We start from the raw sequence: 22,941 nt of genomic DNA, 5'->3' as shown, positions 1-22,941 counted from the left end.
AGTAGTTAATAAATGGAATGCACTAGGAAGTGATGTGGTGGAGGCTGACTCCATACACAGTTTCAAATGTAGGTATGATAGAGCCCAGTAGGCTCAGGAATCTGTACACCAGTTGATTGACAGTTGAGAGGCGGGACCAAAGAGCCAAAGCTCAACCCCCGCAAGCACAATTAGGTGAGTACAATTAGGTGAGTACTATGACAAAATCACAGAAGCCCTAGAAGAAAAGCAAAATGCAGATGTTGTATACACAGACTTTGCAAAAGCGTTCGACAAATGTGACCATGGGGTGATAGCTCACAAAATGAGGTCAATGGGCTCCATTGGAGCCAAGAGTCCCCGCAGGGTTTTCCAGGGTCCCTATACTGGGTCTGCTAAGGGTTATCCCAGGCAGGGCACTGCTAACCGGCGCCCCAAACTACGAAGCAAACTGCTGAAAGCTGAACCCACTGGACGTGTCCACTCACGAGGGCCAAGCAGGAGGGGGTGCCACCACACAAACCCTAAGGGGGGGAGCTAGTACACAAGGCAGACCCCCTCCACCAGGCAAAAAGAAATAGAAAAGAAAAACCATCCAAGTGGACAACGTACCTAGAGGGAACAGAGCCGGCCGCTGTTATAGGTGAAAATTAGCTACACAGTACCCCACCAGTGCAATAACTACAACTTACCTGTTGGGACAAGGGAGGAAAACACCCCACACATTCGGGGAGGCCAAACGCCAAGCAGCGAAAGGCCAACATAGGTAAACCCAAGGCAATTTGTGGAAGGGAACCCGAAGCCCCAAGGGCGGTACTTACAGGGCACTCAGGGAAGGAGACCCTAAGCACATGCAGCCCGAGTACCTGAGACTATTACTCCCAGCTCACACGACCACTGTGAGAGCAGCACTGAAAACAATGAACAGCACCGAGAGAAGATTGGAGCTGGAGCCACACGACCATGCACGATCCCATCAGCCGAGGAACTGGGGTGGGGATCGCCGGCTCGGGAGTCTCGGGCTTTCCCTTCCCCCTCCCGGGGAGGGGGGGAGCTGCGCAGGCATGCGGCGTGGCTCGTGTGACGTCATGCTTGTTTGCACGTTTTTCTTCTGGGAAATTCTGTCCACTCGTTTGATGATTTTCGTTGTTAACCAGAATAGGGGTTTATTTTGTGGCACTAACCTTCCTGGGTGCCTGTCCCAGTCAATGGCAGATATAGAATGCTCCAAATCACATGTGTATTTCTATGAGCCATTGCTCCTCGTGCCTCTGTGAGGGGGGGCCAGGTTCTGGCTCATGGTCCCCAGTAGGCCTAGAACTCCACCCACATCGACTGATGCAAAATAGTTAGGGTATCCACATCAGCCATGGATAGCTCCATTCCCAAGAAGAGAGAGCCTGGCTGACTCAGAGGTGGATTATCCTTCCACACCATAACCCCTCTCCTCCTTCCCACCTCCCCATCGTCTCCCTCAAGCCAGCAACGACTCTTCATAAGGTAAAGTAAACATGAAAATAGCACAACAAAACATTTATAATTACATGTGCAATATTATATTTACATTATAAAATGTCATACAAGTATAGATGTTTTTGGGAGTGGAACGGATTAAATTTATTTCCTTTATTTTAAATGGGGATATTTGTTTCTTAAGACGAGTTTTCCACATAACGAGCTCGGTGCCAGAACGGCACCGAGCTCGTTAATCTGTCCTACCACTAACATACCAACCCTCCCCTGTCCTACCACTAGCATACCAACCCTCCCCTGTCCTACCACTAGCATACCAACCCTCCCCTGTCCTACCACTAGCATACCAAACCTCCCCTGTCCTACTACTAGCATACCAACCCTCGCCTGTCCTACCACTAACATACCAACCCCCTCCCCTGTCCTACCACTAGCATACCAACCCCTCCCCTGTCCTACCACTAGCATACCAACCCTCCCCTGTCCTACCACTAACATACCAACCCCCTCCCCTGTCCTACCACTAGCATACCAACCCTCCCCTGTCCTACCACTAACATACCAACCCCCTCCCCTGTCCTATCACTAGCATACCAACCCTCCCCTGTCCTACCACTAGCATACCAACCCTCCCCTGTCCTACCACTAACATACCAACCCCCTCCCCTGTCCTACCACTAACATACCAACCCTCCCCTGTCCTACCACTAACATACCAACCCCCTCCCCTGTCCTATCACTAGCATACCAACCCTCCCCTGTCCTACCACTAGCATACCAACCCTCCCCTGTCCTACCACTAACATACCAACCCCTCCCCTGTCCTACCACTAACATACCAACCCTCGCCTGTCCTACCACTAACATACCAACCCTCCCCTGTCCTACCACTAGCATACCAACCCTCCCCTGTCCTACCACTAACATACCAACCCCCTCCCCTGTCCTACCACTAACATACCAACCCTCCCCTGTCCTACCACTAACATACCAACCCTCCTCTGTCCTACCACTAGCATACCAACCCTCCCCTGTCCTACCACTAGCATACCAACCCTCCCCTGTCCTACCACTAGCATACCAACCCTCCCCTGTCCTACCACTAACATACCAACCCTCCCCTGTCCTACCACTAACATACCAACCCTCCCCTGTCCTACCACTAGCATACCAACCCTCCCCTGTCCTACCACTAACATACCAACCCCCTCCCCCGTCCTACCACTAACATACCAACCCTCCCCTGTCCTACCACTAACATACCAACCCCCTCCCCTGTCCTACCACTAACATACCAACCCCCCTCCCCCATCCTACCACTAGCATAGCAACCCCCCCTCCCCCATCCTACCACTAGCATAGCAACCCCCCCCTCCCCCATCCTACCACTAGCATAGCAACCCCCCCCCTCCCTCATCCTACCATTAGCATACCAACCCCCCCTCCCCCATTCTACCACTAGCATAGCAACCCCCCCCCCTCCCCCCATCCTACCACTAGCATATCAACCCCCCCCCCCTCCCCCCATCCTACCACTAGCATAGCAACCCCCCCCTCCCCCCATCCTACCACTAGCATATCAACCCCCCCTCCCCCCATCCTACCACTAGCATAGCAACCCCCCCCCCTCCCCCCATCCTACCACTAGCATATCAACCCCCCCCCTCCCCCCATCCTACCACTAGCATAGCAACCCCCCCCCTCCCCCATCCTACCACTAGCATATCAACCCCCCCCCCTCCCCCCATCCTACCACTAGCATAGCAACCCCCTCCCCTCCCCCATCCTACCACTAGCATATCAACCATCATCTCCCGCCTTGTAAATGTTCAAGGTGTCAAAGGTTCACAGCATCACCATACTGTACAGTCACTGGCTGAAAGTTAGTACACCAGATATGGTGGTCATGTGCTTACCAAGTGGTTGGAAAGAAACATAGGCTCTTGGGTTTTTTTCAATACCACAAATGATTTCCAGATGTCTCTAATAGCAAATTATGTTTCTATAGGACTAGAGGGACATTGCCCTAAGGTAAGTGGTGCCACATGCCCAATTGCTCCAGCAGAGCAGGGCCAAGGTTAAAGGAGAAAGCCAGATTCTGGTCGAGGCCTCCAGTAGGCAAACATGGGTCTCAGAGGCCCGGTGCACAAAGGTACTGAGATTGGCCCCTCTCCTAGAAAGTAAGCTAAATAATTCAGATATTTATTTATTTTATATATACAAGAGTTGTTACATTCTTGTACAGCCACTAGCACGCGTAGCGTTTCAGGCAAGTCCTTAATCCTATGTTCCCTGGAATATGACCGACACGAAGAATGCTTTTTACAACCAAGTACCCATTTTACTGTTGAGTTAAACAGAGGCTACAGTTAAGGATTTGCGCCCAGTAAATCCTCCCCGGCCAGGGATACAAACGCAGGACAAAGCGCTCGCGGAACGCCAGGCGAGCGTCTTACCGCAAAGCCACGGATACAGGAATTGTCAAAAGTGAATCACTTGTTATACTGCAGAGTATTAAATATATATACTTTTTTTTACTATATACTGTACTTCAAATGAAAACACTTGCCTTAATATCCACTTTATCCCATGGTATGGTCTTCAGTACAATAAACTCGGCTCCCTCGACATCTAGGCTAAAGTAGTCGACTGTAGTGACATTTAATGCTACCAGGTAGGAGAAGAGAGGGAAGCACTGTACTTCTAAGACGTCCCCAACTTGAGACCCGCTAGAAGGGTTTTCTTGTTCCTTAACAATATGGCCTTGGTTCTCTTGTTGTTGAAACATTACCTGTATAGGAATAAATACACAATGCCTTAAGATATTCTAGGTGCATTTTAAAATAAATAAAAAGCCATATACTGGAATTAACAATTAAAACAAGTTACTCAAATTGAATGATGACTAAAATGAATGCCTTTATGTCATAACATAGTGAAAGAATACTTGTAGTGTGTGTTTACATAGCAATATAGTTAGTTCTTAATGTGTGGGGATTGCATTCCTGTTAACACCATATAAAAGCATTATACAGTACTGTACACTCAATTTAATGAGTTACAGTATTCATTTAACAACCAATATGGGGATATACCCTGATCGTTAAATCTGAGCTTCCCCTAAATATGGTCGTATTAAAATGTCAGTAACATTTTTTTTAATCATAATTGGGAGGGCAACAGGCTGGATGGTGAGTGGACAGGATGGATGGATAATTGGCTGGTGGCAAGGTGGGTGGGTAGGCGGGAGGTGAAGGCTGGGGTGGGGCAGGGGTGGGGTGGGGGGGGCAGTGGTGGAGTGGGGCTGGGATAGGATGGAGCAGGGGTGGGATGGGTAGGGTAGGGCAGGGGTGGGATGGGTAGGGTGGGGCAGGGGTGGGATGGGTAGGGTGGGGCAGGGGTGGGATGGGTAGGGTGGGGCAGGGGTGGGATGGGTAGGGTGGGGCAGGGGTGGGATGGGTAGGGTAGGGCAGGGGTGGGATGGGTAGGGTGGGGCATGGGGTGGGATGGATAGGGTGGGGCAGGGCAGGCCAGGACATGCCAGGGCAGGCTAGATGGCTGGCAGTCAAGTGGACTGCATGAATAGATGGATGGTAAGTGGGGTGGGCAGGTCTAAAGATTAACACTTTCGTTCCTTAGAGATGGAGATGACGTTCACAAATAACTCTGCGGATGTTCCTTAGGGACGTAGGTGACATTGTTCCGTAGCGCATGAGCTGGAACTTATCTTCGTTAAACACCATATTATTTTCTGTAGCCTACTGATAGACCTGATTTACATCTGATTGGAGGTTTGCTGTGTCCTCTATGTTGTCTAGTCTCATAAAAATCCTAGTGTCATCTGCAAAGGAAAATACAGTACTATAGATTGTGTCTTGTCTATGTCCGATATAAGGATGAAAAAAAGTACTGGAGCAAGCACAGTACCTTGAGGGGACTGAGCGCTTCACGGTTGATGGGCTGGATTTTATTTTGTTGACTATTACACATTGGGTTCTATTAGTCAGGAAATTGTAGATCCATCTGCCTATTTTTCCGGTAATTCCTTTTGAACGCATTTTATGTGCAACACCACCATGGTCACATTTGTCAAAGGCTTTTGCGAAATCTGTGTAAATTACATCATCGTTTTGTTTGACTTCCATGGCATCCAGTGCCATGTCATAGTGGTTCAGCAACTGTGATAGACAAGAGTGCCCTGTTCTGAAACCATGTTGTCCAGGGTTATGGAGATGCTGTGATTCCATGTACTGTATTTTGTGATCTCACTTCTTAGCACTCTCTCAAAGATTTTTATGATGTGCGAATGTTAGTGCTATCGGTCTGTAATTTTTTGCCTCTGCCTTATTTCCTCCTTTATGGAGCGGTGCTATCTCTGATGTTTTTAATATGTCAGGGATAACGCCAGTATCTAGGCTTTGTCTCCAAAGAATGTGAAGGGCCTGCGATAGCATTTTTTTTACAGTTCTTGATGAATATAGAGTTTCAAGAGTCAGGGCCTGGTGCAGAGTGCATAGGCATACTGTCTATGACTTCTTCAAAATCCGGTGGGGATAGGGTGACATCTGATATATGATTTGATGTTGGTATCATATCCATGAAAAATTCATTTGGGTTATCAATCTTCAGTGTGTTCAGTAGCTCGCTGAAAACAGAGTCGTACTGACTTCCTCAGTATTTCGCTCAATTCTTTGTTGTCATCAGTGAAAGTTCCATCTACCTTTCACAGGGGCCCGATACTAGATGTGGATTTTGATCTTGATTTTGCATAGAAGAAATATTTCGGATTTCTCTCTATTTCACTGATGGCCTTTTGCTCTCTTTGACTTTCCTGGGTTTTGTATGATTCTTGTAGCTTTAGTTCAATTGTTTCTATTTCTCTACCTAACCTTCTTCTCTGTTCTGGAGATAGGATGAGACTCTGAAGTTGTTCCACGATTCATTTTCTTCACCTATAGAGGGAACGACGTTCCCATTCCAATCTGCATCTCTTCCTCTTTTTTTTCTTAGGGGTATGTGGTTTGAACATATTTCTAGTGATACTGAGCTTATTTTTTCCAGACACTGGTTCAGGTTTGCATTTTCTAGCTGTTCTTCCCAGCTTATTTCTGTGAAGTCTTGGCTTATTTGTTCCTAGTTTACCTGTTTATTATTGAAGTTGAATTTGCTGAAAACTCCTCCATCGGGAATGGAGACTGATTTTGAAGGTTTATTCCCCATGCTAGTCAGAACTTCAATTAAGTTGTGATCTGAGTAACAGGTATTTGTAATCATTATGTTCCGGATCAATTCATCATTATTAGTGAAAATGAGGTCCAGCGTGTTCTCCTCCTAGTTGGTTCTACTATTTGCTGGTTTAAGGCAAACCTGTCGCATATCCGTAGCAGGTCATTTGCATGTGCCTGTTCATTTAGGCTCCTCCCTGGAATTCTCTCTGACACAACTGTATCAGCTATGGTCTTTCATTTCAGGTGCCATAGGTTGAAGTCCCCAAGCAGGATGATGTTTGGGGCTGGATTTGTGAGGTTTTCCAAGCAGTGTTCTATTTTCATTAGTTGGTCTTTAAACTGCTGATGATTTGCCTCTGGTGACTTATATACAAGGACAATAGCTACATTTAAGATCTCTATTTTGATTATCAGCACTTCCACCATATCATTTGTGGTGTTTAGCAGCTCAGTACAGATGAGTGTGTCCTTGATATAGAGGCTGACCCCACCCTGTAGCCTGTGTTTCCTGTCACATCTGAAAAGATTGTACTCCGAAATCCATATTTCACCATCATGGTAGTCCTTGGTGTGAGTTTCCGTTAGGGCTGCAAACACTGCATTTGCCTCATCTAAGAAGCCATCTATGAAGTGCACTTTGTTACATTTGCATGTTTTTATACCCTGAATGTTAGCAAATAAAAATGATGTTATGTTTGTGGAAGTGCTGAATGCTTTACTTGGTGTTAATATTTGAGGCTCTGGTAAGGTGGCCACTGTGTTTGCGTCCTCTCTAGCATTTGACCGAGTTGATGGTAGAGTCAGGACATTTTTAGCCATTCTTCTCCTCCTCCTCTTGCTAAAAAATCATCCTGGTAAATACTGTTGTGGCTGCTTTCATCGAGATGGTTTGTATGTCTTATTCGCTTGGTACCGTTCGTTGGGTGTAAGAGGGGAAGGGCCACGCTATGTGAGCTCCGTGGAAAACAATATATATATCTAGGGATATTTCAGTGATACAGGAACTAAACACAGTCAGATAACTTTTAAAGTGTGTCTCAACATATTAAACAATATATCATAGTGATTACCATCCGACAGTTTGTGTTCAAGGAAAAACAAGTGAAATTCGTGTGTAGTCAACGGCCTGCCCATGTGGTGCCAGGAGTCCTTAGGCAATAGTTGCCAAGTCGTCAATAAATCACATCCCTCGCTATTGAAACATCAAGAAATCAGTGCCCATAGTGCTAAGCTTTCTATGCAAAACCTGTGTCTATTATAAAAAAAAAAAAAAAATTAAGATAACATATCTTAATATCAAGTGAACAAATTATACACAAAATAAGTCCTGTCGTGTATGTAAACAAGGGCCATTTGGAGGTAGGCCCACCCCGAGTACCCACTGTGTGTGTATTCTTCCAAATAGTGTAACGTACCCAGGTAACTAATGCCCAGACACAGAAACTAGACGCCTTTACTGTAAGATAACCAGTGGGAAAATGCAAGTAATGTAATCTAACAAGTGAACTAAACAAATTAAGAGTGTGACACGTGGTAGCAACACTGCCAGTCCATACAGCCTCCTCCAGGCCTGTCTCAAGTTGGTAAACACCCACGGTCAACCCCCAACGGTCAACACCCCACCTTGTAAGACCTTGTAAGACCACCACCACTGAACAGAAGTGTTCAACAAAAATGTCTTTGATAAGAACGTGCATAGAATGCAACATGAAGGTAGATTACCAACAGAGCTTTCAATGCCAACTCTGTTCAGCAGCCATACACAAAAAACCAGCGTTGAATGTAATGAAACGCCATTTTCTGGGTGAGACCCGGAGGCTCCCCGGAGCTTTACCGGCTGATATGCTAATGTCAGACTTTGGCATCAGTCATGTGTATGGAGTTCTAGGGCCTACCAGGGACCACGAGCCAGAACCTGGCCCCCTCAGAGAGGCAAGGGGAGCAATGGCCTAGAGAAACCCCCGTGTGGTTGGAAGCATTCTATGTCTGCCATCGACCGGGTCAAACATCCAGAAAGGTAAGCATTCCAAAACAAACCCCTATTCTGGTGAAAATTGCTACCTAAAGCCGAACTAGTGGATAGAACTCTTCAACAGAAAACAAGGAAACTAGTATGACGTCATACATCACCGCGCCGCTGTCTGCGCAACTCCCCCCTCCATGGGAGGGGGAAGGGGGAGCCCCAGACCTCCCACGCCGGCTGTCCACCCATCAGTTCTGAGGCTGGATGTCAAAACACGTGAAAAACGCCGACCGGAGGGAGGGAGGGAGGGAGGGAGGGTTGCCGGGGAGCCTCCGGGTCTCACCCAGAAAATGGGGTTTCATTACATTCAACGCTGGTTTTCTGGGGGGAGCCCCGTCGGCTCCCCGGAGCTAACTACCCACAGAGGAAGGTCAAAGGGACAGAACCGAGAGGCGGACACCACGCGCCCCCCAAGGAGGCGAGACAACCGGCAGCAAACGCCAACCCAAGGCGCCACAGCCCCGAAAATCCCGAGAACAACACGAAAACCACGAGCAGCAAGGCCCCTGCACGAACACCAAAAATCCATGCCCGAAAGACCGCAAGGCCATGTTGCCCAGACGGCAGCAAGAGCAGCGAAGCCACGAACGCCACAGGCATGAGGGAAGAACACAGGCAGCTTAGCCGCAACAACTCGGCTGACCACCTGGGACACTATCACCCGCGAACTGGGAAGAACAGAACCGGAGCAACGCAAAACGCGCTCCGAACCCAAACGCCGTGGCACGCAAACAACAGCGGAGGGCCGCCACTGAACACAAACGACACACCCCCGGCCCGACCAACGAAGCACCAACAAACCCTGGACCCCTCCAGAATGCAGCAGCCCCACCCCGCGCCAGAAAAGATGGAGACTGCTGCCACCAAACAACCAAAACGCTAAAACCGAAGGAGCAAGAAAACTCAGCGACTCGACCCCCATAGGCAAAGGCCCAAAGGAAAGAGCCGACGAAAAAACACCGGAACCGAAGGGGCACTACCAACCGAGGAGAAGACAGAGCACGCTGACCAGAGACCAGGATGGTGCAAGCGGCGCACGAACAGGCCGGAGGTGAAACGACGCACAAGACAGCTGACTAACGGTGCAGAAGCAACACCAAGACCGAAAGCAAGCTGAAGCGGCTCCGCCCGCACCGCACGAAAAGAGGCGACAGTATGTGGCAAGACGACGGCCCCCAACCCCCACCAGAAAACCAAGCCGAGAGTAAACCAAGCTAACAAGAGGAACCACCTAAGAAGGGACAGGAAAAGGAAGGACCGCCAAAATACCCCATACTGCCGCCAAGAGAAGCACACAGGTGGGACACCTACCACGAAGCCACCCGACCACCAACCGGAGGCGAGACCGCGAGGCAGAACATAAGCAGCCCCGACAAGGCCCCTCCGAGCCCAGGAAAAAGGCGGAGCCGCGGGAAGATCTCGGGCGCGACCACCGAAACCCAGGCGGCACAAGGAGATGGAACGTCTGCCGAGCAGAAAAACTCCCCAAAGCATGCAAGCCCGCCAGGAGTTCAGAAACGACGGGTCCGACGCGAGACATCGCAAGACCCCAAAAAAAAACCAACCGGCAGGGCAAGCTAGGAAACCAAAGAAGGCGGAAGGGTCACCGCCAGAACAGTACCCGAACCATGGGGTACGAACAACTGCAATAGACCGAGACAAAGAAGCACATCACAGGACACAGGCTGACCAACGCCTAAGAACACACGCAGAACATCCCTGCTGCAGAGGAGGCAGGAAGAAAGAGCAGAAGCACAAAAACCCCAGGAGAACAACCAGGGGTGGACAATCAGGCAGGGACAGAAAAACCCCCACGCAATCCCCAGGCACAAAAACGGCAGCAAAGTGCCACTCCACAACCGGACACAGGAACAAGGACACGCCACTGTGAAACACGATACCAATGCACACGTGCAGCAGCAGCAACAGGCACCACTGCAACATGCAACATGTAAATAGCAACTCCCTTCTGCAAAGGCAGAGAACGGAGCAGGCAGACCCCAGACAGGACCAACGGAGACACGACAAAACCCTGCAGGCCCAGAAACCTGCACCAGGCGACCGATGGCGGAGAAACCCCGCTCGATACCCGCTGGATGAGGTACTGGGAGCTCCTTTACACCTGAAGCCCGGCCCAAGGCCAGGCTAGACCGGCCAGAGGGTGGCCCACCAGGCAGCTGCTAGGAGCAGTCCACCGGCCCACATAAACCCCCACAACCAGGACGGGCCGGAACTGCCATACGAAAACAGGCTAGTGCGCCCTGGAAGTCCACGGACGAACCAGCAAGAAGGCTTATGCTCGCAAGTAAGTCGTGTAACAAGCACAGACCTCTGATGGGAATACAGTGTTCCCCAAATGTGCCAATAGCACCACTGCACTCCACTGGTACTATCCCGCAAGTTCTACCAGATAGGCGGACCCAAAAGCCAGAGCTCAAAACCTGCAAGCACAGCCAGTAAACTTACCAGGTGAGTACAGAACCAACCCTGCAACCCCCACACCTCACAACAGTAAAAAGGAGGGTCCCCTGAATGACTCCACCATGGGTTGGACATGCACATGAGGGGGACAGGAAGGGTTGAAAAAAGGGACATTCACTGGTGTGCGAACGGTCTCAGTCGTACAAAAATATACCTAAATAAAGACAGGTATATAAACACCGCATCCAGCGCCCGGCCAAAAGACGCCAGACCGCAGAAACTCACCTGGCGAATGGTGGCACGAACTTGACACGACTCAACCGTGCCCAGAAGAACCTGGGAGCACCGCCAGGTGAAGACGCCAGAGCCGGACCCTGCCGGACCCGCAGGAGAGCAGGGAGAGGCGAAGGAGGCGGTCCACACCCATGACGCAGGGAAAACCGCGGTATCCTGCCCACAACTGGGAACGAGGACACCCCCGGTGTGAAGGGGCACATACAGCAGCCAGGGAGAAGAACGAGAGGCGAAGCACTGTAGCAAAAAGGGCGCAAAACACCAGCCCTGAAACACCGCCCGGACCAAAACAAACTCCACGGCGCATGCGCATAACACGCTGGCTGAACCGCACACCCTCCCTGCGGGAAGGCGCCAGCCAGGACTACTGCACGAGAAAAGTAGCCAAAAGAGGAAGCAGGAACAATAAAACCGGTCAAAGAAGCAAAGAGCCCAAAAAGGAACCCAACCGGGCGACAAGCAGCCCAACCGGGCGACAAGCAGCCCAACCGGGCGACAAGCAGCCCAACCGGGCGACAAGCAGCCCAACCGGGCGACAAGCAGCCCAACTGGGCGACAAGCAGCCCAACCGGGCGACAAGCAGCCCAACCGGGCGACAAGCAGCCCAACAGGGCGACAAGCAGCCCAACAGGGCGACAAGCAGCCCAACAGGGCGACAAGCAGCCCAACAGGGCGACAAGCAGCCCAGCAGGGCGACAAGCAGCCCAACAGGGCGACAAGTAGCCCAACCGGGCGACAAGTAGCCCAACCGGGCGACAAGTAGCCCAACAGGGCGACAAGGACGAGGAGCCGACAGACGTTCCAATAATGCAGGAAGTAGCGAAAAACCTTCCCGTACCCTCGGGAACACAGAAGCCAACACTAGTCCCGAAGGCACACGAAGGCGCAGGCGCACCCGAGATCAGAAGTCACGCAGAACCCCATCGAACGGGGAAACATGACGAAAACACCGTCCCAAAAAGGGGTGGGAGGAAACATCCACCCACAGGACGGAACCAACCGACTCAAAGGCCAAGGAACCGAGCCCGGGGAGAGGCCGACGCCCAACAGCACGTACGGCGAGTGGGAAGGAAAAACCCCACTCCGCGTAACCACAAGCCCCGCCTAGAGGGGGATAAAAACCCCCACGGGGTCCAACGGGGCCAAGGCCCCCCAAGTCAGCCCCTTCCCAGCCCCGGGAACCTACACGACAGGCCCCGGGGCCGAGCCGTTCCCCCAAAGCCCCGGCCGTACCAGAAAACCGGGGCAGCCGTGAAAACACTAATGAAGGGAGCCCACTGGCAGACTCGTACAACACGGCTGGAGGAACAGGCTCAAATGCCCCCGTCACTACCCCGGAAGGGGAATTCCCCGAGACTGCCCGAGTCTCAACACCATCAAAAACCCCGCCCCGAACCTACAGACGGTAAGGAACCGGATGCAGGCAGGAAGGGTGATCCAGGGGAAAGACAAGGGGGCGTGGATGGAACCGAAGCAACCAACACCCCCAAGTCCCAAAACGAACTACAACGGGGCAGCCCCGGGGCTCCCGGGGAGGAAACCACGAGAACGTTGCCACCACCAAGGCTCAAGTGCAACGCCCCTGCTGCCAGCACCCGCTTTGTTAGCACAACTGGGTAACCGAGCCTCAACGAGCAACCAAACTCGCAGGACTCCGGGGCGAAGGTGTCATCGACCCCACAGGCAGCAGATGGAGGCAAAACAGAGTGTCACCCAGAGACAAAGGGTGAGAGCAACCCTCAAACTCGCTGGAAGCGAGGGGGGGACTCTGGGGTCACATCCATCGGACCCGCGCGCCCCTAGGGGTTTCCCAGGGTCCCGAGCGTTTACTATAAGAGGACTCGTGCTCAGGTAATCCCAGGCAGGGTACTGCTAACCGGCACCCAAAGCTACCAAACAACTTTCTAAGAGCTGAACCCCCGGGACGTGTACACTCACAGGGACCTAGCAGGGGGTACCACCAGAAAATACTCAGAACACAAGGGACACAAGGGGCAAGAACGAAGGCAGACCCCCCCACCAGGTAGATAAACAAAAAGAAAAAGAAAACCCCGCAAGAGGACAGCGTACCCAAGCGGAACAGAGCCGGCCGCTATGATTGGTAAAGACAAGCTGCACTGTACCCTGCGCCCCACCAGTGCAAAAACTGCCCCTTACTCTAAGGCGAACAAGGGAGACAGAACACCCGAGCACACAAAGAGCGGCCGAAAACCAAGCAGTAAACGGCCAAGCAGGGGCAGGACCCAAGGACTTGTGGAAGGTGGCCCCAAGGGCAGTACTTACAGGGCACCTAGGGAAGGGAACCCTAGGCGCATGCAGCCCGAGTACTGAAGAATCACTCCCGGCTCACGCACCACCTAGAAAACAGACACCACACTCTAGGTACAGTGCTGAAACAACCACAGGAGCCGGAGCACATAACCATTGCCTATAGCATCAGCCGAAGAACTGATGGGTGGATAGCCGGCATGGGAGGTCTGGGGCTCCCCCTTCCCCCTCCCGGGGAGGGGGGAGCTGCGCAGACAGCGGCGCGGTGACGTATGACGTCATACTAGTTTCCTTGTTTTCTGTTGAAGAGTTCTATCCACTAGTTCGGCTTTAGGTAGCAATTTTCACCAGAATAGGGGTTTGTTTTGGAATGCTTACCTTTCTGGATGCTTGACCCGGTCGATGGCAGACATAGAATGCTTCCAACCACACGGGGGATTCTCTAGGCCATTGCTCCCCTTGCCTCTCTGAGGGGGCCAGGTTCTGGCTCGTGGTCCCCGGTAGGCCCTAGAACTCCATACACATGACTGATGCCAAAGTCTGACATTAGCATATCAGCCGGTAAAGCTCCGGGAAGCCGACGGGGCTCCCCCCAGAAAGAGATCCTAAATGTAGTTATTGTCCTTGTATATAAGTCACCGGAGGCAAACCCTCAGCAGTTTAACGACCAACTAATGAAAATAGAGCACTGCTTGGAAAACCTCACAAATCCAGCCCCAATCATCATCCTGCTTGGGGACTTCAACCTATGGCACCTGAAATGGAAGACCATAGCTGATACAGTTGTGTCAGAAAGAATTCCAGGGAGGAGCCTAAATGATCACCTGGTTGATGGGGTTCTGGGAGTTCTTCTACTCCCCAAGCCCGGCCCGAGGCCAGGCTCGACTTGTGAGAGTCTGGTCCACCAGGCTGTTGCTTGGAGCGGCCCGAAGGCCCACATACCCACCACAGCCCAGCTGATCCAGAATTTCTCTTAGAAAACCGTCCAGTTTTCTCTTGAAGGATGTCCACGGTTGTTCCGGCAATATTTCTTATAGTCGCTGGGAGGACGTTGAACAACCATGGACCTCTGATGTTTATACAGTGCTCTCTGCTATGGCACCTCTGCTCTTCACTGGTTCAATCTTGCATTTTCTTCCATATCGTTCACTCCAGTACGTTGTTATTTTACTGTGTAGATTTGGGACCTGACTCTCCAGTATTTTCCATGTGTATATTATTTGGTATCTCTCTCGTCTCCTTTCTAGAGAGTACATTTGGAGAGCTTTGAGACGATCCCAATAATTTAGGTGTTTTATCTCGTCTATGCGTGCCGTATATGTTCTCTGTATTCCCTCTATTTCAGCAATCTCTCCTGCTCTGAAGGGGGAAGTGAGTACTGAGCAGTACTCGAGATGGGACAACACAAGTGACATGAAGAGTACAACCATTGTGATGGGATGCCTGGATTTGAAAGTTCTCGTAATCCATCCAATCATTTTTCTGGCTGACGCGATATTTGCTTGGTTATGCTCCCTAAACGTTAGATCGTCGGACATCATTATTCCCAAATCCTTGACATGCTGTTTTTCTACTATGGGAAGATTCGATTGTATTTTGTACCCTGTATTATGTTTCAGATCCTCATTTTTGCCGTACCTGAGTACCTGAAATTTATCACTGTTAAACATCATGTTATTTTCTGCTGCCCAATCGAAAACTTTGTTGACATCTGCTTGTAGTTTTTCAATGTCTTCAGCAGAGGTAATTTTCATGCTGATTTTTGTGTCATCTGCAAAGGACGACACGAAGCTGTGACGTGTATTTTTGTCTATATCAGATATGAGAATAAGGAACAGTAGCGGTGCAAGGACTGTACCTTGAGGTACAGAGCTTTTAACATTGCTTGGACTCAATTTTATCTGATTGACTGTTACTCTTTGTGTTCTGTTCGACAGGAAATTGAGTATCTAGCGTCCTACTTTTCCAGTTATTCCCATTGACCTCATTTTGTGAGCTATCACCCCATGGTCACATTCGTCGAACGCCTTTGCAAAGTCTGTGTATACAACATCTGCATTTTGCTTTTCTTCTTGGGCTTCTGTGATTTTGTCATAGTGGTTGAGTAACTGTGACAGACAGGATCTTCCCGCTCTAAATCCATGTTGTCCTGGATTGTGCAATTCATTGTTTTCCATAAAACTAGAAATTTGATTCCTAATCACTCTTTCAAACACTTTTATTATGTGTGATGTTAGTGCAACTGGCCTATAATTTTTTGCCAAGGCTTTATTCCCCCCCCCTTGTGCAACAGAGCTATATCTGCAGATTTAAGTGCTGCTGGTATCTCCCCTGTATCCAGGCTCTTTCTCCATATTACGCTGAGTGCTCTCGCTACTGGTACTTTACATTTCTTTATGAATATTGAGTTCCATGAGTCAGGCCCAGGAGCTGAGTGCATAGGCATATTGTCAATTTCTCTTTCAAAGTCTTCCGAGTTTGTGGTAATATCCGTTATATTATCTGCAGCTTGAATGTCATTCATAAAGAAGCTGTCTGGGTCATCAACTTTCATGTTGTTTATTGGTGTGCTAAACATAGCCTCATACTGGCTTCTTAGAATTTCACTAATCTCTTTGTTGTCCTCTGTGTACGTACCTTCATTTGTAATTAACGGTCCAATACTGGTCAAGATTTTGGATTTTCATTTTGCGTATGTGAAAAAATATTTCGGATTTTTCCTTAACTCTTGTATAGCTTTCTGTTCCAATTCCATTTCCTCAGACTCATATGATCGCTTCAACGTTTGTTCTATTTCTTCGATCTCCCTGCTCAGGCTTGTTTTCCTTGCTTGTGATAGTTGTGTCTGCCGAAGCATTTCCATTATTTTTTCCTTCTCCTGTACAGTCGTCTGCGTTCTCTTTCTAGAGTGGTCCTCTTTCTGCCCCTCCTCACAGGTACGTGCTTCAAGCAGACCTTGTAAGCTTCAGCTGTCAGTTGAGCTATTCCCTGTGTGGGAGTTTTGTCGCTTAAGACCGTCTCCCATTGAATGGTTGCAAGGTCTACATTTATTTTTTCCCAGTCAATCCTCTTATTGTTGAAATTGAATTGATTGAATATTCCTTCTCGCTTGTTGAGTCTCTTAGACCTACTACCATTATTTATGCTAATTCGCACTTCAATGAGCTTATTGTCTGAGTATGAAGTATCTGAGATTGTTATGTCTCTGATTAGTTCACCATTGTTTGTGAATAACAAGTCTAGTGTGTTTTCGTTCCTAGTTGGTTCTGTAATCTGTTGATTGAGCGAGAATTTGTCACAGAATCTCAAAAGTTCTCTGACCTGTGGTTGGTTATTTCCCGGGTCATTCCCTGCTATGATATTTGTGTTTGCTATTCTCCATCTTAGACTCGGTAAATTGAAATCTCCAAGGAAGATAATATCTGGAGCTGGGTTTGCTATGTTGTCAAGTATGTTCTCTATTTTGTGCATCTGCTCTGTGAATTCCTCAACCGTTGTATCTGGCGGTTTATATATTAGAATAATAATTAGGTTTAGTTTCTCTACCTTAATTCCAAGTACCTCTACCACCTCATTAGTTGAGTTTAGTAGCTCTGTGCATACCAGGTCTTCTTTAATATACAGACCTATTCTTCCATTTGACATTTTTCTATCACATCTATATAAATTATAATTTGGAATCCAGATTTCACCATCCATGTAATCTTTTGTATGAGTTTCCGTGAAGGCCCCAAATATTGAGTTTGACTCTAATAGGAGGCCATTTATGAACTTAACTTTATTCCTTGGCTTTGGCTTTAAACCTTGAATGTTTGCAAATATGAATGATTGTCCATATTGTGTGTCACTTCTGGAAGGTTTTGGTAGTTCTCCCTCCTCTCTACCCTGACCCAGGGTGTGTTGTGTGGCAATGGTTTGTCCAGTTTTGGAAGTGATACTGGGGAGTGTGGTAGTCTCTGTGTACTGTAATTGGGGGGTGTAGTATGTGGGGGCTTGATGACGAACCTGTTTTGGGCATTTCCCCCCCTCTCCATCCATACTCCTGCCACATTTCTGCCTGTCTGTTTCTCCCTCTGTTTGTGCCTGCCTCTAAAAAATTTTCAGGGCTATTATATTGGACTTCCTCTCTTATATAGCGCTTTGTACCTCTGACGTGGAAATCGGGGCAATGAAGATCGTAGCATTTCCTCTCATTAACCGAGAGTTTGCATAGCTTAGGGTGAAAATATCTACACTCTGTATGAAAACGACATCTGCCTTTCCCTAACCAGTTTCGGCATTTCCGTGGGTGCATGAATGAGCATTCATTACCTCTGGGCCCATATCTGCACTGTCCTTTTGCATAATACCTGCAAATATTTTCATCTGGGATTGTATTATTCTTGTTTGTACCTGTGCACGACTTGGCTACCTCTGTGTTTTTTGTTCCAACTTTCTCGTTTCTGCATTCATTCTCGGTATTGCCCTTATCTTTCTCCTTGTTGCTTTCGTCTTTCTCATTTGTGTTCTCATTCGTCTCATTTTTTCTCTCCTTATTCATATCACCAGTTTGCTCTACAATATTGCCTTCATTTTTGTGTACCTCGACACTATGCCCTTCTACATTGCTACTTTGACTCTCTAAATTCTCAGTCCCTGGGTTGTGCTCAGAGTTCGTTGCTGTCTTTATATACTCTGCATATATTTCTGGTACTTTTTGTGTGAATTGTAGCCTGTGTACTTCAGGAATGTTATTCATTAGTTTGGTAATGTTTTCCCACATCTGTCTGTCACTTTGACAGATCCAGTAGTTACCTTCCCGGTTTGCATATTGTGTAGGTAATCCTGTACAACTTAGTTGAAACCTTATGTTACAAATGTTACAGACAATGCCTACAACACTCTTCCGAAGTGACTTTAGGCAGCCTCCACACACCTCCATGTTGGGTTTGTGATGTTATAATAATATATGCATATATTTATATTATATGTATGTATATAAAATATGTATACAGTATATTTATATTATTACATATGTTTATTTGTTCAAGTTTATGTGGGGGTACTCATCGCCTTTTGGAGAAAATATAGTCCTCTTGGGACCGTCTAGTTGACCGTTGTTTGTCCCAGGTCGGGGGCAGGATGCCACCGGTTGCCAGTTACTTGATTTATACACTGATTATTTGCTTGTAATATCCTAAGGGAATTTCTGCTTTCTTCCGGCCTGCAATGTTTTTCACTTACTCTTGAGGTTATCTTGAGGTTATCTTGAGATGATTTCGGGGCTTTAGTGTCCCCGCGGCCCGGTCCTCGACCAGGCCTCCACCCCCAGGAAGCAGCCCGTGACAGCTGACTAACTCCCAGGTACCTATTTACTGCTAGGTAACAGGGGCATTTAGGGTGAAAGAAACTTTGCCCATTTGTTTCTGCCTCGTGCGGGAATCGAACCCGCGCCACAGAATTACGAGTCCTGCGCGCTATCCACCAGGCTACGAGGCCCCATAAACTCTATTACTAGTTCCTAGATCCACTTGCCCATATTACAGTATATATTGCCAGTATATTATCACTGAGGGAGTACTGTATACTGTTACTGCGGGATGTCCCCTACACTGTGTAGGCCTCGTGGCTGTGGTGTAAACAGCCTAGTGTGATGCCTCCTCCACAACTTTATATTTACACTTTTTCTATGTACAATTCTCTAACACTATCCACTAATTTATATGTTGTGTTACACATTCCACTTCACTGTTCAACGTATCACTGCTCGCTATATTTTATATATATCGCTTATGCCTGTACACATGAGCCTGGTGGCCCTGGCTCACCACGTGGGACCACGTTTATTCTGTATTTAACTCAAAGTTCCATTGTTAATTTCTGTATTCAACTTTCCTACGGGTCACTATGCACTTGGTGATCACTGTGGGCCGTAATCCATGGTTGTAATCCTAAAAAAGCCCGGTTTATTCCAGTGTTTTAACGGAGCACGACGACGACACGTCCGTCCTCTCCCCCGCGAACAGGCACATGCAAATGACCTGCTACTGATGTGCGATAGGTTTGCCTTAAACCAGCAAATAATAGAACCAACTAGGAAGGAGAACACGCTGGACCTCATTTTCACTAATAATGATGAATTGATCGGGAAAATAATGATTACAAATACCTGTTACTCAGATCACAACTTAATTGAAGTTCTGACAACCATGGGGAATAGACCTTCAAAACCAGTCCAGATTCCCGGTGGAGGAGATTTCAGCAAATTTAACTTCAATAATAAATAGATAAACTGGAAGCAAATAAACCAGGACTTCACAGAAATAAACTGGGAAGAACAGCTAGAAAATGCAAACCTGAACCAGTGCCTGGAAAAAATAAGCTCAGTAGCACTAGAAATATGTTCAAACTGCATACCCCTAAGAAAAAAGAGAAAGAGATGCAGATTGTAATGGGAACGTCGTTCCCTATATAGGCGAAGAAAACGAATCGCGGAACAACTTGAGAGTCGCACCCTATCTCAAGAACAGCGAAAAAGGTTAGGTAGAGAAATAGAAACAATTGAACTCAAGCTACAAGAATCATACAAAACCCAGGAGAGGCAAAGAGAGCAAAAGGCCATCAGTGAAATAGAGAGAAATCCGAAATATTTTTTCTGTTATGCAAAATCAAGATCAAAAACCACATCTAGTATCGGGCCCCTGCGAAAGGGAGATGGAACTTTCACTGATGACAACAAAGAAATGAGCGAGAAACTGAGGAAGCAGTACGACTCTGTTTTCAGCGAGCCACTAAACGCACTAAAGGTTGATAACCCAAATGAATTTTTCATGGATATGATACCAACATCAAATCATATATCAGACGTCACCCTGTCCCCACTGGATTTTGAACTCTGCACCAGGCCCGGATTCTTGGAACTCTATATTCATCAAGAACTGTAAAAATCCACTATCGCAGGCCCTTCACATTGCCATAGCTATAGACAGTATGCCTATGCACGTTGCATCAGGCCCTAATTCTTGGAACTCTAGTCATCAAAAACTGTAAAAAACCAGCAATGAATGTAATGAAATAGTATTTTCTGGGTGAGCCCCGGAGGCTCTCTGGAGCTTATCGGGCTAATGTACTTTATATTAGACCGGGACATTAGCTATGGAGTTCAGACCTACCAGGGACCAGAGTCGGTACTTGGCCCCTTCAGAGAGGTTTCAGGGAGCATTGGCCCTAGAAAACTTCCCTGTGGTTAGGGGTTTTCCCTTATCTGCCATTGACTGGGGTTAAGCACCCAGAAAGGTAGGCATAACAAAAACTCCACATGATAAGAAACTAAAACAAAAAAACGAATAGAGGTAGAAACTCCCTACAATCCCAAGGAAACAAGCAAAAATCACACTTTAATGCCGCGCCGCTCATCCGTGCAGCCCTCCCCTCTCCGAGAGGGGAAGGGGGGGTCCGGACCTCACCGCGCCGGCTGCCTAGCACTCCAGTTCGGAAGCTAAGCTTCAACCAACCCGAAAAAAATGCCGACTGGTGGGAGGGAGGATTGCCAGGGAGCCTCCGGGGCTCACCCACAAAATGGCTTTTCATTGCATTCAATGCTAGTTTTCTGTGGGTAGCCCCTATGGCTCCCTGGAGCTACATATCAAAAAAGAAAGAAAATAGGGACTTACCCGGGAGGCGGCCGCCACAAACTCCTCAACGCGAAGTCGAGACAACTGGTTGCAACCTGCGACCCAAAGCAACACAAGAACGCCCTGGAGCAGGCATGTTCACCAAATAACAGGCGGCCAGGACCCTGTTTGACCTCCAAAATCTACGTGTCCGAATATGAGCCATGTTACCAAACACGGCAGCCAAACCTACAAACTTCCGAACATCATGGGCACGAGGATAGACTGCAGGCTAGCTAGACTTAACCCTGTAGACAACCTGGAAGACCCGAAGTCTTGGAACAGGGAACGAGGGAAACCGGATCAACCCAAAGCACATCCCCAGCCACCCCAGCCAAGGCGCGCAGGTAACGGCGAAGAGCTGCAACTGGACACAACGCATGATGCACCCCCAGCCGAACCAACGAAGCATCAATGACCCAAGTACACCTCCGGAAAGCAGCCGCCTTGTTCTTCGCCAGAAAAGATGGAGAAGGCTGCAAACTTACAAACCTACCCCCAGGACCAAAAAAGCAGAAACCCCTGCGCCAGAGGAGAGCATGAAGCTCCCCGACCCCCAGAGGCCAATACCAACAAAAACAGTGCCTTGGAAAAACAATCTTGGACCGAAGGGGCCACCACAAATCGAGGAGAGGAAAAAATAAGAGAGCACCCTGTCCAACAACCAGAATGACTCAGGCGGCACATGAGCAGGCCGGAGGTGATATATATCACGAGAAAGCTCATGGATGCTCATCACATCCACGGAACGGGGCGGATGTGATGTCCACCCCGAACGCAAGCTAGAGCGGCTCCGCCAGCGCCGCACAATATCAGACGACAGTATTAGGCATTAAATGACAGTCCTGAAAAGCCAAGAAAGGACAAGACAATCCAATCCCAAAAAGAGACCCAAAGAGAAGACAACTTATGAAGAGCAAGAAAATGGCAAAAAGAACGCCAGAAAACTTCATACTGTCGCCGAGACAAAGCTCTCAGGTGGGACACCATCAACGAAGCCACCTGATCACCATAGAAATGGTGATACACCCGCACCAAAAAGACCAGACGCAGAGAGCAGAGGAGAAGGTTGAACCAGCCCCGTACCGGACCGGTCCGACCTGCTGAAAAAGGTGGAGCCGCAAGAAACACCCCGGGTTCGGACACCGAGGAAACAGCGTGGAAAACCAAGGCTGGGCTGGCTACCAAGGGGAAACAAGGACTACTCTCCCTGGGAAGGTCTCCAACCGAGCCAGAACCCGAAGCAACAGCTGGACGGGGGGAAAGAGGTACAGGCAACCCCCACCTTGACCAGTCCTGCCAAAAGGCATCCACCGGGAACGCCTCATAGTCGGGGAAGGGCGTCACAGACTGGGAGACGCCAAGACCACGCCGACACGAAGAGGTCCACATCTGGGAGATCCAACGAAATGAGTCATCGTCGACGGTCCATTCCGTGGACAGGAATGAAGCAAGACAGACCGTCTGCCAGGATGTTGGACACTCCCTGGATATGAACCACACGGAGAGCCAAACCCCGAGAATCCAGCAGACAAACCACTTGAAGGGACCAACCCCAAAGAGGCAAGGACCGAAGAGAACTCCCGCGGTTCAGGCAATGAAT

At 48.8% G+C, this 22,941-nt stretch overlaps 1 protein-coding gene across 3 annotated transcripts in view; it reads right to left on the bottom strand.

The window, feature by feature from the left end:
- LOC123768068 (uncharacterized) overlaps window positions 1-22,941 on the bottom strand; it is a 132,323-nt gene that overhangs the window by 42,351 nt on the left and 67,031 nt on the right. For all 3 annotated transcript variants that reach the window (XM_069307074.1, XM_069307076.1, XM_069307075.1), the window contains exon 5: window positions 4,022-4,243. In XM_069307074.1, coding sequence (XP_069163175.1) covers window positions 4,022-4,243 — 222 coding nt within the window. The remainder of the gene's footprint in view (window positions 1-4,021; window positions 4,244-22,941) is intronic.

This window comes from Procambarus clarkii, chromosome 59 (genome assembly GCF_040958095.1).
Source record: "Procambarus clarkii isolate CNS0578487 chromosome 59, FALCON_Pclarkii_2.0, whole genome shotgun sequence".
NCBI classification, from domain to species: Eukaryota; Metazoa; Arthropoda; class Malacostraca; order Decapoda; family Cambaridae; genus Procambarus; species Procambarus clarkii.
This window is presented reverse-complemented; position numbering and strand designations above follow the sequence as displayed.